The sequence below is a fragment of the Dermacentor albipictus genome, chromosome 2, assembly GCF_038994185.2.
Source record: "Dermacentor albipictus isolate Rhodes 1998 colony chromosome 2, USDA_Dalb.pri_finalv2, whole genome shotgun sequence".
Classification (NCBI taxonomy): Eukaryota; Metazoa; Arthropoda; class Arachnida; order Ixodida; family Ixodidae; genus Dermacentor; species Dermacentor albipictus.
In genome coordinates, this window is record NC_091822.1 from 118,798,210 (window position 1) to 118,823,210 (window position 25,001).

Here is a 25,001-nt window from a genome sequence, read left to right on the forward strand (position 1 = left end):
AAGGATTCGCCGGAAACACTGTGCAGAGTTAACCGACGATGAAATTAACTGTCAAGTGATGGTGGATTCGAACAACTCTGACACTGAGAATGAACAGCCAGCACCTGCACAGCCAATGAGCTCCAAGTTGACGCGAGCAATGACGACGCTGTCGTCAGTGTGTAGCGATGATATGACCCTGGCCGAAATTGAAGCGTACATCATCTTGTGCAAGCAGAACACCATGCAAAAGAGGACCAAATATTTTTTTTCATGCTGCTAAGGCAGTAACAGGCAGCATTGACCCAGATCGAGATAGCGCCAGCTACATTGACAGCACCTGCCGCAGTATTTAAAAAAATTTTTATGACAGTTATTTTCAGTCACCTCAATGATGCATTGGCAGAGTTGTGTGTCTGATACTTCGCCCTTGACCCTCTCCATCCAAAAAATACCTATAAAATGTGACGTTTTCTGCATGCATTAGTTTTTTCAGACTGCCTGACCTTTCGGGCGTTTTCGCAGTCCCTAGGCAGGCCAAAAAATACTTCCCGAGTTTCCACGTACATGCAATGGAATGCAACAACCACGCTTCCAACTCACCTGCAGAGGGTGATACCTGAGGCAGAAAATTTCCTCGTCTGGAGTGCACAGTTGCGAGAACTCAACCAAGGGATCCTGCATCCGCCTGGCCAATGAGATGGCTTGCCGCAGCAGCAAGGGGTAGTCCCGAAAGTCATTCTGTAAAGCACACACGTGATACCCAGTTGGCTGCTGCACATGGGATCACTACTTTCATCTGTACATCAAAGTTCAGATAAATTCACCAATTTAACAGGTATACTACCTAAGGACATCACAATGAACAGTTGAAACAGATGCACATAAGAGCTCATTTACTTTGGGTTATAAGGAATGAAGTGACTGCACGTCTGTCGGTTACAGTTGCTCAGTGCGAGTGCCTTATTCGGACCTTGTTTCCCTGGCCCATGTGCATGGTGAACACGCACTTTTTCTCCTTCTGTTCTAACAGGGTGACCATGTGCCCGACAATTTAGGAGACTGCTAGAGCCTTGCTTGCACTCCAAGACCGTTTCACTAACATGAACATCACTCCTCTCCTGCCAGTCCCCTCTTGCCACACAACGTGACAGGTGTCGCCAATCCTCGGCCTGCACTGTGGTGGTGGGTATGCACCCACCGTGCGTTGTTCTGGCAGTGTTACGAATTACAGTTGCCAACCAACAATTCGGACATGCTGGATTATTCAGAAAGCCCTGCAACACACCCACTAGCCCCACAGACTGAATGTTATAAGGACGACTGAAATTTTTTACACCCTGCAGCACGTCTTCCGATAATTATGACTCCAACTGCATGACAGTGTGTTAATTTGGCCATCAATTCGAGCAGAAATAGGAATATTTTTTTATATGTCACTGGCATTGTCATTGGCCAAGTCGCTGGCGCCTCCTTGAAACAGAAACTAGCTAAGTGCTGTCAATCTTGTAGTTGCCGATGAGAACCTGGTGCATGGATTGACTGTACAGTGGAACCTCGATTAAACGGAAATTGCTTAAACGCAACTGCCGCTTAAACGGAACATTACCCTCACGGTTGGTTGGTTTTGTATTCATGCAATGCTCTCTGCAATGTGTCTCAGTAAATGGGACTACTGATAAACAGAACCAATTTCCCTGGTCCCTTGAGGTTTCGTTTAAGAAGGTCCCGCTGTCCGTTTACTTTCGTCGATATGTAGCAACAGCACAGTAATGGACAAGATACGGTCTGCAATATTGCAGCGACGCCTTCCGCTCGATTCTATGCCATTCTTATCCACCATCCATGGTTGGCTGATCCTACTGATTGCACATGCGGAGCGCCGCTCTGTACACTGATGAAGCACGAAAAGTGTGAAAAGAAATAGTACAAAAGGTGTTGCTAGAAAATTGCGGCCACGAAATGTGGCCATGCACTGACAAACTTGGGCCGTATTTTTGGACAATCAGTTTCGAAGATACTTTCATTTTAGCGCTATTGCCAGTGACTAGCACCGGATACCTCAACGGGCGGCAGCATTTCCTCACTCGGATAAGATAGCTTGCCTAGCACTGGGCCAAGTATGCCGTCACTCGCAGATGCCGATGTGTCTTGCGCTGGTCACACGAAAGATAGCGTGCTTGGCACAATACCAAGAATGCCATTGTTAATAGACGCTGATGCGTCTTGCACTAGACACAAGATTAAAGGTATAAGCCGAGAGTGGCGATGCTAGAATACAGCACACCTTTTTCTGCCACTTGTGGAATAAAGTCACTTATCTTCAGGCAAATCTGGTATTTTGGACTCACAATTATTCAGACTTTTTGGCAGTCCCCGACAAGTCCGAATTATCGGTCGGTGACTGTACATCTATTAGTGCATTTTTAATTAGCAACTTTGGAGACGTAATTGTGAAATTGAAGACGAGGCCAGCCAGGATGCGAAGTATACCCATATGTTAAAGATCATTTGGCTAGCTCTTTTAAATAAATAAAATATGTCTGAAATGCACTGATGTTCCGCTCGACATTTTTCCTTAACTGCATTTATTTTTTGTGTCTATTTCTTGAACATTATTCAAAGGCACAAGATTTCTTGCAAATTGCGTACTGGCTTTAATCAGTAAATTTGCAATTAATCATTCCGTCCTTTAGCGATTACCAAACAGATCCCACAATCGACTGCGACGAATAAAGTGTTGCCAAGTAGCATCCTCAACTCTGCTATGCCACATTGGAGCACTTCGTATATGCAAGTTATATTATCCAGAGTTATCACCTTCCCAAGCAATGCCTGTAATTGTCCCAAAATGGGAGGACCAGAGAGTATTTCCTTGGCTAAGTGGGGCCAACATGCATCATCAGTCTCCCCTCTCTCATCAGAGGGACTTTCCCACATCCAAATGCATCCTCAAACTATACTAAAAGCAGGAGGCAAAGCAAAATGTGTAAAAAAGAAAAAAAACTACAGACCTCGGCCTTCTTGGAGTTCATGTAGACCATTGCCAGGTCATTGTCCTGCAGCTCCACATTGATCAGGGGCATCTGTTCATTCTCTGCTAGTTCAGATACTACGCCTTTGATGTCCTCCACAACCATGACTGCCTCTCTGTAACATAAAGAAGAATCAGACCGGTGGACCAAAGAACTGCATCGTCCACCAAATGGCACTGTGCAAGAAGTCATGTCAAATGACACTCAAATGACAGCACGCGATAACTGACTGATTGACAGCTTTTAATGCTGCAAAGCAATCCTCGAACTGTAAGACAGAACATAGTGGAGGGACCCAGATTAATTTTGACCCACACTTAAAAAGTACATGAGCATCCTCGAGTTCCTGCCCAGCTGGAACATAGCCTACAGAGCCAGGAATCTAACCTGCCATTTCATCGTGATGCTCAGCAGAAAAACATCATAGCTTCCTTGCCACCACAGCAGGTAGCACATGGTAATAGTCACCTTAAAGGCAGCTACTCGCCTTAATCCTAACTGATCACTGCATTTAATCAAGTAAGACAGGCACTTTGTTGGAAACTTAACAGGGTGCGGCCCTTACACAAGCCAGGAATACCTTTACCTGCTAAGACCATGGGCAATGTTGCGAATAATGTACAGAATAATTCAAACATTGGCAGCACACTACATGCACATTTATTCATGTTTAGATAAGTTCTGTTTCATTCTTCAATGCACCTGCTATTGGATGTTCTTTACTCCATCCTTTTACGGCTTGGTCATCACATTCCCAAACATGGTTTTTACACCGATGCATACATTGTGACTGGTAACATTGGTGAAAAAAAAAAAAATTTTTTTTCTTCAATTTTAGACCTCGAATGTAGAGAGTGCAAGTCTTACAGGAGGGCAGATTCTACGCGATATGATCATTCTTGATCTATGCCATATACTGCATGCAGTTTGCTACATCAGAGCAAAACCACACCATACGCAGTCAGGCAACAACTCTTTTTATTATTAACTCAGAAAGCTCATCGACGTGCTCCAAAATGTTAAGCATTCCTCTCCGACAAGGAGATGGGACTCCGCGTGGGAACAGTAACAGCAAGAGGAGGAGAACACATGGTCATCCAAAACCGGTCACCTTAATTAGCATATGACAGACACTGCTCCCTCCCTCCCCCACCAAATGCCACCATGGTAAGTAAAATCAGATATCCACTTTAATCACAACTAAGTTAAAATAGGAAGACAGCAGTAACTAAGTCATGCTGAAGAACCCGTAAAGGCATGTTACAAAGGAACTTTGCAGATATCTTTCGTACCCCATAAAAAAAGGTGTAAATATCCTCACCTGGACTGTGCTCCAACGCAGATTACATGAGGTTTCTTGTTGCGAATGAACTTCCTGAGGACCTTTAGATCAAGTTCCTAGAAACACAGTTTACAAGCAAAATGAGAACACCTTCGACCTAGAAATGCTTACATAATTGAATGACATGCAATGGCATGAAAGCAGGTGGGAATAAAATCCCCAGTTAAACAGGGATCTAGTGCAGGGGGATAATAGTAGAATTTGTGACATCTCGGGTCAAGACAATCTCACGTGGTGTTTACTGTTTTTCAGAAAGTGAAATGCTGAGAATACCGAGACATGTGAACGAGGATTTGCTTACGTTTATTGCATTAAAGGTACAGAAGCAAAAGCTCATCAGCATGTGAATCATATTAAATATAGTTTGGGTCTCTGCTCAAAACCAAACAGCAGCAAAGAGTTGCGAATCACTAGGTGGCTCTGAACTTAACACCTGTGTAAATATATTGAGTGCACTAAATCAAAATCAAACAGTCACATCAAGAAAAAGAACTTGTGGTGTTTCTTAAAGAACATTTTAAGCTTTATGCAGGTTTCATATCCCAGCCTCCAGCATAAAATGCGTGCCATGGTCAGAACATGTACCATAAAACAGCAACATATGAACATCACAGGCAACATGGCATACAACTTCATACTGTCTGCCGTGCTGGTCAAGCCCTTGAGTAGAGATTATATGAAAGATGTACAGCACCTGTACGAGACAATTTGTCTAATGCCACTCAGTAACATGCACTACTGACTACTTATAAAAAATTGAAGCATTCTTTTCTTTTTTCTTTTTGGTTCTCCACGAAATGAACAAGCCCTGCATCTGAAAATTGTATTAAACAAACTGCACTGCATTGTGACACTTTGGCAAGAAATTTTCATTAAAACGAGACAGTTATTTTGCCAAAAGAGCCGTTTATATCTGTTTAACATAGTGTATACTGTTTGTAGCCTAAGACGAATACTCCACCACATGCAGTCAACCCCATCACACCTCTCAACTCTGGTATACAAATTATTGTTTCGAAGCCCCCCCCCCAGGCTTAAAAAAAAAAAAGTTTTTAGTCAAACAGTCCTCTTGCATTTATTTATTCCTCCCCAGTATACTTCACCTTGAGTTCCCGCTCCTTCTCCCGCCAGGCATTCTTCCTCTTGAGCAAGTGGGGGAGCCTAATGTACTCCATCACTTCACCAGTGCCGTCTATAAGTGCGCCGAAAGCAGGAACCTCCCTGTGCAAAGCAACGCTTGGATTACGCATCGGGTGAGAGCTGGCATAACTGTGCAGTGCAGTATGGGGCCTGAATGAATGACCAACCAGGGTTGTGATTTGGACTTGTTGTGCATCATACCGATGGCGTTTCATGTAGGGCAACTACCTACTACAGGGACGCAGAGGAACAAGACGCAAACAGAGCGCCAACTTCTAACAACCAATAGATGTGCTAAAAAAAGGCTGTTCAAAGTTTGATTGTATTTTGTGCCTTAGCACTATGTTTCTATCTTGTTCTTTCTCTGCATCCATGCACTAGTTGCACTATGCAAAATGCCTTCATGGTTGCTAAGTCTTGCCTTGGAGCTACACCTAAGAAACTAAGAGGGACGATAAACAGGACAGCGCTGAATCAATTTAGACCACTTGCGGTTATTTATTGTTTTCCAAAATTTCAGCAATTAAGTATTTCTGCGTTTCGTTCCAGCAGCACAGCAACTTTTGCACAGTGTTGCTATAATTTTTTTAAAAGAGAGATGAAAAGTTCTCTAAACTATTGCTACATGTTAGTGCAAGGTCACTAAATTCATCTCTAATGTTTTTGAGCAAATTTTAGTTAACATAGGTGTTTTTGAACACTATGATGTATGCTAGCACGCCGTAAGTCATTTACCGTAGGGACCATGTGAGTGAGGAATAAACAGAGAGTTTATCAGCAGTGTTTAGTGGGTATTAATTTACTGCTACACTTGCGTAACAACCGACAATGACAGCTGAAATTCAGCATTTACTTTCAAATTGTGAGGTTCCCAATGCAGCACAATTCCAAAGAACAGAAGCAATCTAATTTCTTTAGCATACAAAGGCACTTGGTGCTCACATTATCCCTGAAAATTTTCTAGTTCTTGGCAATCCTGAAAGGATAGCAAAGTTCTGCAAGGCACACAAGGTGCGCACGTTAGCACGACGATGGCACTTTGATGACCTTTATGAAGGTAAAATCATTCCAGCAGAACCCGTATCATAACGGATGTCGACATCAATGCAATTAGCACGGAAGCAATGCCACGACACACAGCACTGCCATCGCCAAAACGCGTCACGAGGAACGTATGCAGCCGGGCTTCTCCCTTGCGCACCCCTCAGGACATGCTGTGCCATTTAGTAGCACCGCTGCAAAGTCCACACGTGACACGTGCGACTATATACAATGTAATCTCACTATAAGCAACTTCAGAAGGTTGCGGCAAATTGGTCGTTATTCTGAAAGGCCGTTATAGTGAAAGCCCTAAAATCAACCGTTCTGCCCAACAACTCTTCAGTTCATCTCTTGTCACCGTACGAGCTATACACGAAAGCATCGCTGTTGGTTCTCAACCCATACTGTTGCTATTTTCCATGGATTCCGCTGCCACGCATCACCGAAGCACCATATAGTAAGAGTGGCATTCGCAAAAGAGATGCTGACACCAACAAAACCACCGGCAAACAGAAAGCTCTATGTCGCCTCCAAAGAGCAATGTTTCTGTTTGTTTTTTCATATTTCTTGCCATGGACACTGCAACTAACTCGCTCAAGCAGACATCTGAACTATTCGAAAGTACCAAGCCCATGAAACGACGCAATACGGAAAGTGACTGTGTGGCATCGCTGTGAGCACAGAGGTTCGTGCTTCGGTGCTTGTTGCAACAATTTGGTCGCGTGTCGCAACGAATTGGTCGCTTGCTGCAACGATCGGTCGTTTGTTGCAACATGTGAGAGCGAATTTCTCCCTGCACGATTATATTTACGTGGTGGCCACTTTCAAATGCAATGTAAGATGTGGGAACATTGCAGAATGGCACTGTATAAATGGGACCATAATACATAGGAGTCAGTGGGATTTAGGTCAGGACCACAAGAACACGACATAGCAGCCGGGAAAACAACAGTGAGGAATGCTTCAATGGGGTTCCACAGTACTCAAAATGCTAATCACATTAGAAAAGAATACACAATCCCGAGTGCAAGCAAGTTTTAAAAAAAATTCATTGTGCGTTAAAACTTGTTAAAGTGAAGTACACTGAATTGATATTCAACTGCACTATTCTAAATCACTGACTTCCAGTTCCACAAGTGCCACCATGTATTCACCTGCCAAACACGGGTACCCCTCACCAATTGTTCTCGTAGGCAATGGCAAACACCCGAATGCCATCACGAGTGTCAAAGTCCTCGTCCTCCTCCATTTGGGCGTCCACCTGGTACGGCGCCACCTTTAGCCAGTTGTACAGCTTACGGGAGCAAGCCTGGAAATGTACGTGCAAGCAATTAAAGAACATAAAAATGTTGCTTCAAGCAAGCTAGCAGCAGTCTGTAGGTCTATACTAGACACAGTGACGCAGAGGTCACAAACAAGCAGCTCGTAGAGTTTTGTAGCACAGCATCTGACTGTTTTCTACCATACTCTGATTCTGTTTGCATTGATCCGGAAACCTTCAAAATTGGAGTCAGTAAAAGTACGCTCAAGTTTTGATCGTTCACCTCCTCCCAGAGCAATCAAATCAGCCAAGTGGCCACAATTCTATCAGATCTAGGTTCCCAGTTCGAAGGTATGAACACTTTCAGGTGTGCTGAATGAATATTGTGCAGTGAATATTACAAGCGTTGAAGTTCAGCCTTGTTGGTAAGACGTACATACTTTTGGAATGCTGAATTAAGTGCAGTGACAGACAAGGACAAGCAAATAGACACACACAAGCACTTGTGTGTCCCAAGGTGAGAGTGTTCCAGGCACTCTATTTCAACCAGTCAAATGTAAAGTGTGCCACCAGAGTACTTGAAAGCGACCAATCAGATGTTCCACTTGCAGATTTCCGATTCCACCTCCTTCTTTTGAAAACCTAGAAAAAGCTCCACCTATCTAGTGCTTTTGAGCTAAAGACATCTACAGACAATTCTAAATTCCTTCCATGTCTTTAATCAGGTTAGCTCAGCATATGCTAGACACCTTGCTCACAGCCTATTTGCTTTAACAAATTACTATTACTTGCAGACCACATTAAAATGTTCTAAGTGCCTACTTTCCCAAGAAAAAAAATTATTATTTTTTTTTGTTCTGAACAGTTCAGAACACAGCAGAAGTTCAAACAGACCTCTGGACCTCTTCCTTGAGCTTAGAATGACTGTGGCAACATTCTCATCCTAAGCAAAATGATGCTGTATAATTTACTATGAAATGAAATCTATTATGATCATCTGGCTTACTTGTTTTCAGTGCTGCAGGCTGCTAGTGCTATAATCACTGATGCTTAACAGAGTAAGCTCAAAAAAGCCTTGAACCACACCTTGGCTTTGGTGAAAAAACACAGTCCGCAGATATCATATGCTGCCGTGAATATCTCAGTCAAATTCTGCAGTTGTGCGTGGCGTATGGATCTCACAAGCAGAACACGAAGTCACCTTTTTCTAAAACACTGTCTTTTCAACAGAAGCCTGCTCCTCACTCTTTTCTTGACACTTCATTTCTTAATATAGCAGATTCGCATATGTGGCTGCTATTGGCCAATAGCTGACATCAATCAAGAAGGGTGTTTGGATCAATGCGCTCCTTCTTACTGTTACTGGGAATATTTATTGATGTAGTTTATTAAACAGGCTGAAGTTAGCGACAATCTGCTTTCGAATTCCAATAATAATTGTGTAATTCCGGAAGAAGCCGACTGTTGTCGCCTCACACTCGGCCATGGCTGTTCACATTAAAGTTTGGCCGCCCTGCTTATCGGTGTCGCCGTCGCCAGATCTCGCTGATTTCGACTAGTTTTGAACACTCAACTAGCTGCGAACCCTGCAAAACTTAAGGTCAAACTACACGAACGTTTGCCAACATGTGCTAATTCCTGGCTGCTCCTGGTTAGAAGGCTTGCCGGACTTGACTTCGTAATGGGCTATAGATAGTGCTTCAATATGCACAAGTTGTATGTGGCTACTATCTGTCGGTCAAGCTGGTGCAGGACAAAGCCGTCTGCACCACGTAGCACAGCCAGACTGGGTGCATATGAGTGCGAGCACGCACTCTAGCCCTGTCATGCACAAAGCAAATGCTGCAGTTGCTCAGCTGTAGTCTGCTACATAGCGTAAATATTGCGGCCACTGCGGGGTGCCACGAGTCCACTGGCTGAGCGCATGCGGGTTGCAGAGGACAATCGCATTTGACATGCTTGGACTGTCGTAGGCACCAAAATCAGAAATAGTGGCGTCCATCTGAACATCCAAAACCAAATTTTAACTACGCCATGGTGACGTTCAGTAGGCAGAGTATTGCGGGGCACACCCAGCTCCGCCGTAGCCTTAGCAGTGCATGTCATTGAAGAAGGAGCAGAAGCACTGCAAACTGTATGTTTGATTGCCAATAATTCTACTTCTGCTGAACTCACTGAAGAATTTTGGGGGGTGAAGTACTTCCGAGGCAGTCTAACTTCAAATGCATTTCTCTACTTCAATAAAAAGTGCTTCAGGGCCCCTGTAATGTCCGAAATCAACACATGGGATGTGAGAGATGACGTAGAACAAGGCTCCGGATTTATTCTGAACCCCTTGAGTTTTTTTTTTAACGCACACATAAACCTCACAATGCAAGCACTGCTGCATTCCACACTCCTTCACACTTAGGTACTGCAGCCATGTCTGCCAAGAGAAAACTAGACGACATTATAAACCACACCGACAAAATCCAAATGAACCTGTAAACACATCTGCTGGCTTACAATTACTTTGAGGCTTTCTGCTTCAAGTGTGCAAGTTTGGTTTGTTCATCTAGCACATGCCGTTTCACTTTACACAACAATAAAACACAGGATTTAAACATAACGCTGTAATTTGATCACTATACTGAATTACCTCTTGCAAATACTCCTCTGCACAAATGAGGCTGTTGTCATTGCTATGGCCCCTAATTGCTGTAGGATGCCTTTCACATACCGACAGCAGCTGTAGTAAAGCCACATGCCTCAAAAATAAATGCTTATCAAATCACACTGCACCAGCATTTGCCACGGATCGGGTGTTCCACTCAAAACATCTGAATCTCGTGGCTCGACGCAGCTTCACGAACAAAAGTTGCTCTATGTGGTCAAGTTGCTCTATGTGGCCTATGTGTTCAGGTAAAAAAATCACTGACGATTACGACAACCTATAATGCGAAAATTGAGCGCAGCTGTATATGCGTTTTCATTTCGCAATATACTGGCTGGCACAGACAATTTGTCTCGTGCAACACGCTGCAAACGGAGCAAAATGTGGTGTGACTGCCCCGCTAATCGGGAGTTTGCGAGAGGCAGTCTGTGGGTGATGCGTGGGCGCGATTCACAGCAGCCACCACAGACAGACCTTCGCTCATCCAGCGATTTGTTCCCATACAGACGATGCACGCTACTCTGGCACCATCTTGTAGCCATCGTCGCAGCAGAGCCAGTCTTGTGCTGCACTAAGCTTTTCTTCTCAAGCTTTCGCCATACCTTCCTCCTCTGCTTTCCGCCTCATGGTTCCGCTGCACCCTCCTCTCCACTTTCCTGCTTTCGCCCTCTTTCGTAACACCATCTTTCATTTTTTGCATTTGCTTTCATCCTTCGCTGTGTTCGTTCGCCCAGTTACGAGGGACAGCAACGATGCTCGCTGCAGTAAAGGCCGCCTAAAAGCTCCACTCTAGAAAAAGATGTCTGTATCGAATAATGCTACCAAACAAAGATTGATTTACCTTAGTGAGCAGGTTGGCATGGCACATGTGGCCTTTATTTCAATTATTTATGAGCGTGTCCGGCTCGTGCTACTCCCAGTGCATCTGTATACACAAGGTGCTTCTCAACTTACTAAATATTGGGATATTAAACAAAATGGTCACTTTCATTGGACATAATTTATAGATGTGACAACACAAGAAAATCCACCGACTAACTTTTAAATATTTACTTTATGGCACACAGTGCAATTGCAGAACCAGAGCCAGTCAGTGCTCAAGGTATGCCCATTCTGTAGACTAGCACCTGTAGACTAGTTTTGATGTATCTGCCCTCATTGTATATTGCCACTGAGTTTGGAGATCAATATTTTGAAACTGGTGATCCTCTCAGGCAGCTTCAACCCCTAAATTGCAGTCTGTGCCAGTAGTCCATTAAAAACATTTATTAGCAAGAATTAGTCAAAGAAGGGCTTACTGGTGGTTACTGCTCGTGTGCCGAGATCTGCTACTGCCATAAACTTTTTCAACAAAAATTGCCATTTCACCTATGTGCCAAACTAGGCAGTCACTGAAGGAACTACGTACTACTATACTCGTGCTTTGAAACATGTCAATTTAGGCCTAATTAATATGCGTAGTCTTGTTTCTGCCATTCCCAGTTCGAATGATATTGCAACTAGTTCACTTTTTAAGCTTTGGAAACCAGATGCACAGGGCCGTGAAATTGAACTCAATGGTGATAATTTATAAGAGGCATAATGTTTTAAGTTTCTCTAACACATTCCCAACATAAGTATAGTACACATGTGCATTGCAGTAAGTTCAATTACAAGTAAGCACTCATTCGTTCTTTTTGCATCCCACATGTCTTCAAGAAAAATAAACAGGCACTAACCATACCCATCAGAGTAGTAACGGAGCACCAACAAACCAGATCCACCAGAGAAATAATGGTACACCAACAAGTGAGACAGAACACCAAGACGTAGCATCAACAAGCCAGAACCCACCCCTGTTGCCCAGTGCTACTCCTCACCTTGATGATGCCCTCTTGCGCTTCGGTGAGCAGCTGTGCCTTGAGCTCCTTCTCAAAGCTTGGGTAGAGAAATTTGCTCAGAGCAAAGCTGAGAGCCTCACTGCGCTGGTTGTTCCACTCCTGGACGTTGTTGCTGAACTCGTCCTGAGTGGGAAGGACAACAATGCGCACACACGTCACAGGAAAATTCAAAACTGGCTCCACGGAGCACCACAAACAAACAAGTCTTGTTTCCTGAAGTAACACTCACAAGTGAACAGAGGGCAATCTGTGCATCGAGCTACCAAGCGAAACGGCGCACCTAAATGCCGACCACAGGTTACGAAAGACAGGCAAAGCATACTGCTACTGCTTTTAATTTATGCACTAAAGTGCACAAACAAGAAATGCTGACTTAGATTAGACCACTAAAGTATTTTTTTCAAAACACTGTCTTTGTTATTTTCGTCATAAGAGGTTATTAGAAGAGAAAATGAAAGTTCCCCTTTCTTGAATTTCATGCCATGAGCCCAGGCACTTGCACATCAATGTAACATTACAAATTTCAGAATTTTTTCTAACTTGAGCCATTATGGCTGAGTAAATAATCCTGAAAATTGTTAAGTTCAGTGTTTGGCCTTTCCTTTAGAATGCAACGCAGCCCATCTCTGCCAATAAGAAAATTAACTAGGCCCTAGCACACACCGTAAAAATCTGTGACACCATGGCGAGCTGGGACAGGAAACATCCAAGGCAACATAGTCGTTTCTGGATTACCAAGCCCATTCTCACGGTAACAGCGGCTTTTTTGGAATTGCAGAAAGGTATTTTACTAGTACAGAAGAAATTATGCTTCTTTAGAGCAGTTCTCCTCAATCCCGGCAAATAAGGGCAAAACAGCACTATTACTAATTATTACTATCACAGAGGTAGTCATAGCACCAATTTCTCAGAAGAAATTAACAATTCTTTTTCAACAGCAAAGAGGTAACTAAGACATGGTTCCCTACGCACGCTGTTGTTCATGCCTGCTGAAACAAAGCATGAACAGCTGAATTTACTTATCATAAGCCGATGTAAAGTGTAAATACCCTGTAGTAGAGCTGCTTGATCTCATCAAGGTAAACTCCAGGATTCGACTGAGTGCTTCCATCCATAGAAATAGTGATTTGGAGCAGCTTCTCATTTTCAGCCTAAGAAGTTGAAAACAGAAATCCAGTTAATATTCAAACAAGCCTTACATCGGGGCGGTGCCCAAGATCAAAAGAACAGGAAACAGACATCACCTGAGTCATGTTAAGAAATTGTGCTCCTTCCAAATCTCGAACAGGCTTGTTTTTCAGGTACTTGACTGGATAGCATGGGTGGTTCTCATCAATTTCCTAAGGAATGCAACAAGACAAGATAAATGCGCAGCCAATTTCCTTGGCAAATCTGGATTCAATTGTAAAGAAAACAACTGCCATTAACACCAGCCAAAGTGGCATCCATAGCTGGACTGCAGATGAAAGAAATGCCATTACTTTAAAACTAGATAAAAAATGTCACCGACAATTATGACACTGCCTAATGCGAAATTTGAGCACAGCTCTTTAGTTGTTCACAATTTCACAGGTTGCATTGCTCCCTGTTCAGAAAGTGTGAGCACGAGAATGCATGGCTCATGCGAAGTGCATTCTCTAGCAGTGGTGGCGCAGGTGAAGTAGCGCATGCGCAGCAGGTACGACGCCCATGCCAGCATTTTGTTTCCATACATGGTATCGGCAGACCCGCTTGCTGCATGCCTTAGTAACGATGTCATCAGCGACTGGGTAACGGCAGACACCACTATGGCGCCACTTCGTGGCAGGTTGCCGTCGAGAAGCACATCTCCGCTTTCCTTCTCATCCTTTTGCGATACTCTCCTCCACTTTCTTCCTCATGCTTCCGCTGCACCACCTCCGGGCACTCTCTTCACTATTGCCGTCTTTCATCCTCCGCAGTGCTTCACTTTAATATCTAAGAGCTGCACTTTAAAACCTAGTTCTACAGAGCTTAAAGTAAACCCTTGATGATATAAAAAGGCATATCACCGAATTGCTTAAAGGGCTCCTCACCAGGTTAGGCCATCTTGAGCTGACAAGCGCAGAGCATACAATGCGTGATAATGATTGTGTCTGCAAAGTATTACATCGCTACGCGCCGTGGAAAGATATGAAATTTCAAACCACATGCCGTTTTCCCTTCTCCTTGCGGCCACCGCGCTTCAAGCCAGTAGATGACGTACACGTGCTAGTGCGCCTACGTACACATGTTCGCGCTGTGACGTCGCTCATGGTGACATGTGACTGAGAATTATTCAAGCCAACCTCTGTTATTTGTGTAACATGTTGCGAGAAGAGATGAATTAAAGTTTAGAGAAATAAAAAAACACTAACTGAACGTCTGCATGTTCTTGTTTTACTTTGCACCACAGCAAGAGAGATGTACTTCTGTTTCGTCTGTTTGTTCCCACTGTGAGCATTATATTACCCCTTCATCTTCTTCATCTGTATATATTCCTCATCATGGCCAGCGTCATCGTCTTCAGCACGCGACCTGCGCAATAAACCGTTGAGGCTTAACAGCTGTCTCGCAAGTGGTGGAGGTGCTGGGTATCGATTCCAGTACCTCTCTGCAGTCGCACGCGCAGACAGCGAAATGATGTCATTTTCTACCATGTTTCAACATGGGATCATGCTCTGTGATCCCCTTGTGTCTGCCTCAGTATTCGTGTAGCACAGACTTAACTTATACTGCTAGCCAGGTGTTCTTGTGCACAGCGCGGAAAATTGTGTGCTGCGCGAAAAAAGACAATTGCAACAGCTCGCACGTGACGCCATCAGCAGAAGTACGCCGCGCTGCAAAAAGGCGAAGAGGAAAAAAAAATGAAGGCGGGGCCCGTGACGTATTTGTCGCGCGATCCTCAAGGTCCAGGATGGGAGAACACAAGGAACAACTTTCGCTTGTGGAGGCTAGACAGGGCAAATGGAGGGAGCGTCTGTGATTGCAGTGAAGCTCGTCTCCTGAACTCATGGGCTCGCAACACTGAAATATTTCCATCTCAGCTATTAATGAGCCGATCTGACAAATTTTTGTGGCAGAAAGCTCCCTAGAGGACACGTAACAACTTCCACCGTATAATCAAAATTTGCTATGGGGCCTGGTGAGGGGCTCTTTAAGGTACATTCTTAGTTTCACTCAGCTAGTTCCTACTCTTTGGTTACTAAATTTTATGTTTTAAGACAAAATTAAATTTTCCATCTCCAAAAAAACTTGTGCAGAAACCACTGAAGATTATTGCCAAAGTAAGCGAAGCTTATTCTGCCTTGTACCACAGAGTGCTTGTCTGTCATCTCTCTCTTTTTTGTTCTTTCTTGTCTATTTCGCCTACGTACACATGCACTCGTGCCACTGCTTGCACGTTCATCGCCTTCTTCCACAGCTGGCTCCAATGCCGATTATCATGCCAAAAAAGGCATATTTAATTAAGATTGAGTTAATTCAGGGACTTGCACCCACTACCTTCAGTGGGAGTTGCACTTATTTTGGTATTAGGGTGAGGTTAATTAAGGCACAGTTAATTAAAGCAGCGTCAATTAAGGCACTTGAACCCACGACCTTCTGTGTCATAAGAAGTAACAATGCATTCGAATGAGAATGTCTAGCAATTTAATGAATGTCTCTTGAGTACGTAGGCTTTCGCCTTCACTCTCTTTGACGTATGCTAAAGTGACTGCCAATTTTTTATAATTTTTTTTCTCTCCTCACACTTTGCACAATCATGGCCAATGGGGACACAAGGCGACTACCGCTATGCTATGGCACACCGTGCTAAATAGCGATGTTTTTCATGGCTTTCACAATCGACGTGCGGGGGCAGGGACACGCTGCCCGTTTAATGGCGACAGATATGAACTCGCATCAGCAAATGTATGAGCCCGTCTCGGCATTGTTTATTTAAGGGGAACTTAGCAATGCAAATTTCACAATTATTTTGCATAAAAAACGCCATCCAGAAAGCAAAATTTTTTATTGTTATATTCGATATGCGGCGAATAGCGTATTCTTAGATATGGGTTCTTTTCTCATAGCCCTAATGTATAAGTTGACACTCTTAAGTGGATTCGTCATTACATATGGTATCACTATAAGTGGACTACACTGTGCTACAAGTTGTCACTCAAAACGAGCAAATGACCCCATTTTGATAAATACAAGAATAAAAAACCTACAAGACCTTTAGAAACATTTTATGGTGTTCTGTACATCAAAACTAATCTATTTATATTATAAGAGTGCACATCTGCTGCCCTCATACTGACAACACTCGAGAGTCGTTGCTCAAAGCCATCCCTCGTGTGGGTTTCAACTTGTGAGCGACAAGTGGAAGCGACAGCCATCTCCGTCGCATTGCTTGTTGCCATAGTGCACAAGATCGCTTACATAGGGTGTCTGTTGAATTAAATTAAATGAAATTAAGTCAAATTGAAACCCATCACTTCACAACACACGCTTCATTTTAAAAAACTACTTGCTCTGTTCATGGTCTCTATCCCTTGAGAAGGGAATGAAAAGAGTGATGTAGCCACCTCATAACCAGGCAAGCATGAACGACGCGACTCCTCTGGCTGCTCAAAAACCAGCCATTGCTCCAGTGCATGGAACTACACGGTAGACACGGAGGTAGTACTGAGGACATGGCTGCTTGCCTTCAGACCCTTCTTCGTGGGTGAAATGCTGATCTTGGCCCTCTCGAAGAAGGTTTCACGTATGCACCTTCGTACCAGAGGGTCCATGGCAATCATCACTGCCACCATGTATCGTGCTGCCTTGAGGGCCTCCTCGGGTGTTGTGAAGCGCCTGCAGAATGAAAATAAAAATGGCAACGAGCCTCTCTTTTTTTCCACTGAAAAATGTGGTGCACCAAGTATGCAATATGCCACCTTGAAACATATTTTCTGTAGCCTCGCATAGTTATGTGGACCCAATACAGACAGCAACTGTCACTGCTTACATACCATATTTACAAAACTCTAACGGGCACATTTTTTCAAAAAATTGCCTGCGCATTACCGTATTTACACGAATGTAAGTCGACCCCCCCCCCCCTATATCGCATGACAGGGGAAAAAAAAAAAAACATTCGATAACGAAAATTTATTAGTAGCTGACATGGTCACTGAACTACTTGTGTTCACTAGTGCTGCCATCGCCATCGTTGCTGCGGTCCCACAGCGCGTCGTGGTCCACGAAATTTCACATTTAGCAAACGACCGCACCAGGACATCTTGTAGAACAGCAGCCCACGCCGAATGCACCCAACCACATGCAGCAGTCAGGGAGGCTCTTTTGACGGGTCTGGTTGGCGTAATTTCGCGGTCTTCTGCCGCCAGCCACTCGTACTTGCAGCGGAGCAGGGCCTTAAAATTAAGGCGAAGGTCCGGGCTTGTTTCATGACCATGTCGCACTTCACTGGCAGGGACCGATCACGCATTTCAGCGACGTACGCTGCAAGCTTAGCCTACAGCTCCAGAAACCGTCCGGACTTCGGCAAGTGGGAAATTTCTCACTTGCCATCACAGGTGAAAATTTCGCTTCGCTGCAGTCGCCACTCTCGCACCACCCGTTCAGAAACATTGAAATTGCAGCCCACTGCGTAGCGATTTGTTTTTTCGGCGTAAAGGACAGCAGCCCTCTTGAACGCTGCTGTGAACGAGTGCCGAACGATTAGTGGGCCTGGAGCACTCATGACGACTGGGGAAGCACAGAAGTAGCACGTAGCCGGCCGTCAAGTGGAACTCGTCATGCCAATGCCAATGCCTTTCAACAGAGAACGAGATACCTGCGAGCGGTATCTGCTCTTCCATGAACTACCGATACTCCCCGCAAGTACCGCCGTTCTGAGGGTGCCGCCGCAAATTGGAACAGCGGTGCTTCCATCAACTATTGACAACCCCCCATGAGTGTTGCATGCACTGTAAAACTCTCAAAAATGTTGAAAAACCCTTCCGAAAAGCGAACAAACACGCGGGATAACGAAAAGATATAGGTAGGGCCGTAGAGCAAACATAAAATTGCAACTAAGTTGTAGCTCCCGTTGGTCTCGCTTTTTTGGCGGGGCCATGTTTTGATTTCGATTGTAAGTCGACCCCCCAACTTCAGACTTTCAAATTTAAAGAAAGTGGTCGACTTACAATCGTGTAAATACGGTACAATGGGACATGGAACTAAATACAGCGTTCACGAAATTGGCAACACCCTACCGTCGGAGCGTTCAGACGCAGAGTCACAAAATAGTAACGAAGCACCTTCGGGTTCATTCTGTGCTCAACTACCATATTTACTCAAACCTAACGCATACGTTTTTTTTCAGATAAAACGGGCCCAAAAATAGTCTGCGCGTTAGAATCGAGTAGGGCCCTAAATCTGTTACCATATTGCCATCGGCATTTCAAAATGGCCTTCTCGTACGTGCTTCGAGCCTATCCGCCGTAGCTTCCTCCATGTGCAGTAGTATATGTGCTTGGATTCGTCTATCGTCCATCTTCCCATTTTCTGCAATTGCTCTATCAGCATGGAAGTGCAGACTGTGAAGACGTGCCGAATTCATCACGATGCCGCAATTAAAAGGAAAGTGATCACGTGCGTGGAGACGCATCGAAATCAGGTCGCATTATGGGCGTTCGGAGTTCCCGAAACTTGACTGTGGGACTGGCGCAAACAGGTGAGGTGTTCTACCCTGCCAGCTGCTGTGTAGGGTGCGGCCGCGCAGCCCCTATCCTGAAAGTGATATGCGATGGCGACAGAGTCTACACATCTAGGTGCACCACGCTGTGTTCTCATCGCTTAGTTCGCGTTGAAGCAAGAGGCCGCACAAAGGTCAATTCACTCGCTCCTGCTACCACACTTCCTCAGCCCAGTGTTTATGACGAAGAGTTTCCGTGGTCAATGAGTGAGGTGTGTTCATGTTTGCTTGTGTGCATGTGATACCATGTTTGTTAATTTGTTAAGCGAATGTTTAAAAGTTCATACAGCCGATAAAAGTTCTACTCTTACTTTTCGTATAGCTGCCTACTAATTTGCTATCGCAATCGATGCTTCACCTTTCGGGCCAAACGGCGACTTTTCTTTAAAGTAACTTTAGTGCACTGGGAGTAAATCTTTGTTTTTCCAAATGAGAGAAAGTTGTATTTCTGTATGGAGAATGAGGTGTGCAGTACTGTAAAGGACTCTTCTTTCTTTAGGTCATGGCAAATGGGTGCGCATTACAATCGAGTGTTCCCCCCCCCCTTTCTTTTTTGTCACGGAAAACAGATGTGCATCAAATTCAAGAGTGCCTTACAATCGACTAATTTCGGTACAATCTAGAGTGGCTGTTTAGATCAGTCACTTTCAGAGATACTATCCCTTTCGTGAGATTTCGCGCAACTCATTGCTGGTTGAGTTGGCGTATACAGCAGCCAGTGTTTTCAGTGCTGAACAAGCTCACAACCTGCACAGTGCGAGGAACGCTTTCGGCCACATACTCCGACAAGTCTGATGCAGTCACGTAAAATATCTTGAAAGTTACAGTAGCAGCTCTAAATGTGACTGCTAGGGAATACCACCCCTGTGTGCTTGGTATCTGTGGCCAATAAAGTGCAAATGATGGCGATGACATACCGCTTTTACTGAGAAAGCTCATTTCAAAAAAGGAAATTTTCCCTTTTGTGAAGGTAAATTCTGCAAGTCTTATTTCTGATCACGAACATAGGGGGCGTGCTATGTTTATTTTTAAAAATAAATCAGGCATATGTTATATTCAGGAGCACTTTTATTTTTTTACTTCAAACCCACGAAAGTTGGGCGCGCATTAGATTTGGAGGCATATTAGAATCGTGTAAATACGGTATATACATGCACAAAGAATGAATGAAAGCACTGGAACACCTACTAGTCCTGTTTTCATTTTCTCCCCCCTCCACCAGGTGCTTTTAGAGTTGATACCAATCTTTTCATCTGGATGTTTCGAGTGTTTCTGCAGTTAATATGCGTGCGAGCTGCAGTGACCAACCAGCCCACCTTTCAGTCTTGATGACAGTGTACAAGTTTTCAATTCTAGCATGACAACACCGAATATGTTTTAACTACAGCCTGCTTACTTTGTGCGAGCAAAAGTGTTCAGGGCCTGACATTTCAGTGCAAATGCGTATGGGGCCAGACTCTTAGACATCAAATAAATAACGCCTTAAGGGTGGGAAATTGCACATTGCACTGATGTAATGAACCAATGTGACAACCTCGTCGTGCAAACTGGGGCAAAGTAATGTGCAGCCAAAGGCAAACATTAGTACAGCAACATGTCTTCCTAATTTTCAGTACGAAGTTAGGAAGACATGCACCTAAGTGGACAGTACCAGCCCCAACAGAAAGGTCCCCAAATACCCAAAAGCACAGAAGAAAAAGAAACTCACTTGCTGACAAAATCAGTAGCGGCCATCAGGGGTTCAATTGGAAACTGGTCCACCTCGTGCCGCTGGTAATTGTCTCGGAGATTCTCTCCGAATTGCTCTGGTGTCAAGCCAAACTTTCTTGCAAGGCCATCTGCAAAAGAGGGGGAGAAGCGCTACTCATTACAGTACCTAACAAAAGTTTCAAACAGGTAAAAGAGAAGGTGGGAAAGACAGAAGCATCTCATTTATAATACAGTCATTCAAGTCCACAAGTACTTTAGGCTCTCAGGTTCACAAACCTAAATGTTCTCTTTACCTTCTGGATTACAGTGCACTATCACAATAAAAACACAAAAATAGCACAAATGGACCTACCGAGTCCCATGTCACGGCAAATGTCAAACAGACGCTTGCGGACAGGATGCTTCAACCGCTGATTCTCATCATCCAGCTCCTCAGGTTCCTTGGCCGGTGCATTCTCGCCGTTTTCACCAGTCTCAGCTTCAGCCTCTTTCCTCTTGCGCTTGCGCATCGCCTCCTGCATCTCGGGTATCTCTTGTGCGTAGTACAGAAGGAAGAACTGGTACACATCGCGCAACTCCTCGGGCGTCTGCACCTCCTTCAGCCTGCAAGGAAAATGAATCTGTCAACAGACTGGCAACTTGCTCAATGCGTGCGAATGCAGCAGTTTGCTGGTCAACTATATAGTAGCACTATATTACCCAGCCATTGCAGCTCTGTTCAATTCAGACAGAAAGATGGCAGCATAGATTTGAGACCAAGCCTGGGTAGATGACATTCTAATAAAGATTAAAGGGACACTAAAGGAAAGCATGAAGTCGAGCTAGATCAACAGATCATTCGTTTAGAAGTCTATCATCATTTTCTGTAAGCCAACATATCATTTTTTTGCCTGGCAAATTGCCATTGAAAGTCCCGCTGCTGCTTCTCCATTTGAACCGCCCGTGCCAAAGCAGAGGACTTGATGCTATCTCCACATGACCACTCTCTGTGCCATCGTTATGTCTTTTGTAGATTCCTTTATTTTGCTCTTTATACGAAGTGTACTGTTTGGTGGGTGTAGGTGTTCAGATTGCATGGGTCACTCTGTGACTCTGCTTGGGTTCAGGTTGCCAGTTACGGTCGCTTAAGCCTCCGCCGACGGAGTCAGCAGGCAGAGTGGTGAATCGCCACACGCTGCCGCCACAGCCATCGTAAACGAAGAAAAGTGATGCCGTTTACAGTGGCATGTCGCAGCCGCTCTTTGAAAATCAGAGGTGCTGACGCCACAAATAAGAGGTAACTTAGCCAACAATAGATGGAGCCACTCCGGTTTTCTATTTCTATCATTTTCTCGCTTGCAAAAGCTCTGTGTTCATTACGAATGAACAATTCGTTGTTACAGAAGCATCATCTTTTATTCTAGCTTGACTTAATATTTGCCTTTAGTGTCCCTTTAAGCAAGGCATGATCGTTGGCAAAGCCACAAAATGAGTATAATAGATAACTGGGGGCCCGTCAGAGTTAAACTGGATGCCATAAGAAGGGAAGCACAGTCGAGGGCAGCAGAGAATTATAATAACAGAATGGCAAGATTATGACTACAAATACAGGCAATGGAGAGATAGATTTCTCATCTCCTACAAATGGTTGAAGCTCTACAACAACAGTGAAGCCCAGATAATTTGAAATCAATTCATTCAAACTGACAGACATGTAATTCTAACTGCTCTGTTGGTACCAGCAAAGGCTCATTATTTGAGTACAGAAAAATTCCCACCAATTCAAACTAAAAAAATGGCGCAACAGTTATTTTCAAACAAAATTTATTCTTCCCACAGACCACTTTTTGGACAAACCCAGCCAAAGGCAAAGGTTCAATGGGTCACTAGCTACCATAATGTCGCGTGCCATGAAAATGACAAGAAAAGACACCCAGGGAGCCAAGACCAAACTAGGGGAAGCAGAGCAGCAGGCACGCTCCTCTCCTATCCAGCTTCAAAGGAGAAGCAAAGAGTCCCCTAGCACACACTTGATCACGTTACCATGCTCACCTGCCTCCTTCCCCTTCCCCTCCTTCTCTCTGAGTGCGGGCTCGATACTGCTATCGCACCCTCGTCTATCGCTGACCCTCATCGAGCGTTAGGAGCGCTCAATCCCATCCCCAACAATGGGCACGGAGGAGGACGGCATGCGTCAAGTCACCATCCTTCTCAGCTCACCCTTATACGTTTTCCTTCACACCCACAGCAAACGGCACACGAGGCGCAGTCTTATTGCACTTGGACCTTACACAGAACCTAGTCTTCTTCCACCACATGTCGTCATGCACTAATGGAAGAAACATAAGACTTTTTCAATGCGAGCCCAGTGACAATTTTGGTTTCGCGCATTGTACCGCACAACTGATCAGGCGCTATACTTAACGGGGATCTCCTTAGTTGGAACTCCGTTTTATTCTAATAAATTTTCAGTCCCCTTGGAGTTCGACGTTACAAGATTCGACAGTAAAATGATGCTATCACAATATTTTATGTCACTGCAGGTGTGCTCTTCACTAAGAATGCACAAATTTTTAAGCCCTAAGGCGTGTGTGGGGACGCTCGACTCTCACACATCCCTTAATGTTGTTTTCCCTACATGGCTCTTGGGTCTCCTGTAATCTGGTTGTACCACATAGGTCGGTCAATGTAGTTGCAGAACAGTACAAGAGATGGCACGAGTGTTGTGCTGCTAATAAAGCCCCTTGATAATTTGAAAGTAGCGACACTCTCCTCCTCACGGCGCTTTCCTCCTCGATTCTCCTCGCCCGCGGGCTGCACACGGCGTGCTTTTCCTCCTGGGCTCCCGCGGACGGGCCGCAGGATTCTATGGAGGCACGTTTTTTTGGGACAGTTGCGCGCCTCAGTGGGGTCGAAAATTTTGAGAAATGCTAATATCAGCATCGATAGTGCTGGAGGCAACGTTTATGAGGAGGCTGGTTTTTTCCTAAAGCCGTATGAACGGGGTATACCGATGTAAAGGGAGCTTTAAGGTGAGTTCTATACTCCAGACAATTATTCTGCCACATGATCAGGTGCTTTACTTCGTGCGTCTGATCTAGTATTGCTTGTGACACATCCCTTTGTGTGTGTCTTATTAAGCGAAAGCCTTAGACCTCTGTTTCAAGGTCCCGTTGTGAGCTACAGAAAATATCACGTGACCGAAAGAAGGCGGGAAGCGAACAAAAGCTTGTGTAGCCGCGTGTAAGGGATGATTAATGATTAGCAAAGTAATGACTGATTACTGATTGGATTAAGATGAATTCGGGTGTATTAAGGAGGATTACGGTGAAATAAAGTCGATGAAGGTGCATTAGGGTTAATGAAGTGGATTAAGGTGCATAAACGAGGAATAGGTTGGATTAAGGTGGATGAAGGTAATTAGGCTGGATGAAGGTGTGTTGAGGTGCATTAAGGATGATTATAGTGGACTAGGGTGGATTATAGTGCATGAAGAAGGATAAGGGTCGATTAAGAATGAGGATTAGGGTGGGCTAGGGTGAATTAAAGTGAATGAAGGAGGTTTAGGGTGGATTAAGGTGGACTAAAGTAGATGAATGTGGATTCGGGTGGATTAAGGACGAATATAGTGGATTAGGGTGGATTAAAGTGATTGAGGAGGCATTAGGGTTGGTTAAGGAGGATTACAGTGCATTAAGGAGGGTTAGACTAGATTAGATGAATGTGGATTCGGGTGGATTAAGGACGAATATAGTGGATTAGGGTGGATTAAAGTGATTGAGGAGGCATTAGGGTTGGTTAAGGAGGATTACAGTGCATTAAGGAGGGTTAGAGTAGATTAAGGTCAATTAAGGTGGATTAGTGTGCAATAAGGAGGACTTTCGTGGATTATGGTGGATAAAAGTGAATGAAGGAGGATTAAGGTCGATGAATGTGGATTCGGTGGTTTAATGTGCATTAGGATGATTATGGCAGACTAATCGGCCTCAACACTCAGTGAACCATAATTCACCTAATCCACATTAATGCTCTTTAATTCAGCTTAATACTTCCAATCCACCTTAATACAACCTAATCAACCTATATCGCCCTTAATGCACCTTAGCCTACCCTATATGGTCTCAATCCCTCTTTATCAACCCTAATCCATCATAATCCGCCTTAATCTTGCTTCATCCACCTTAATCCTCATTCATGCACCTTCATCCAACTTAATCCTGCTTAATAGTCCCAATCTACCTTAATAACCCTAATCCA

The 25,001-nt window shown here is 44.3% G+C and overlaps 1 protein-coding gene across 1 annotated transcript in view; it reads right to left on the reverse strand.

The window, feature by feature from the left end:
* Spt6 (transcription elongation factor Spt6) overlaps nucleotides 1-25,001 on the reverse strand; it is a 94,652-nt gene that overhangs the window by 49,966 nt on the left and 19,685 nt on the right. The window contains exons 12-22 of the mRNA XM_065452599.2: nucleotides 21,118-21,368; nucleotides 20,764-20,893; nucleotides 17,020-17,170; nucleotides 13,576-13,671; nucleotides 13,381-13,482; nucleotides 12,311-12,454; nucleotides 7,716-7,846; nucleotides 5,460-5,577; nucleotides 4,336-4,412; nucleotides 2,994-3,129; nucleotides 583-720 (exon numbers count right to left, since the gene is read on the reverse strand). Coding sequence (XP_065308671.1) covers nucleotides 583-720; nucleotides 2,994-3,129; nucleotides 4,336-4,412; nucleotides 5,460-5,577; nucleotides 7,716-7,846; nucleotides 12,311-12,454; nucleotides 13,381-13,482; nucleotides 13,576-13,671; nucleotides 17,020-17,170; nucleotides 20,764-20,893; nucleotides 21,118-21,368 — 1,474 coding nt within the window. The remainder of the gene's footprint in view (nucleotides 1-582; nucleotides 721-2,993; nucleotides 3,130-4,335; nucleotides 4,413-5,459; nucleotides 5,578-7,715; nucleotides 7,847-12,310; nucleotides 12,455-13,380; nucleotides 13,483-13,575; nucleotides 13,672-17,019; nucleotides 17,171-20,763; nucleotides 20,894-21,117; nucleotides 21,369-25,001) is intronic.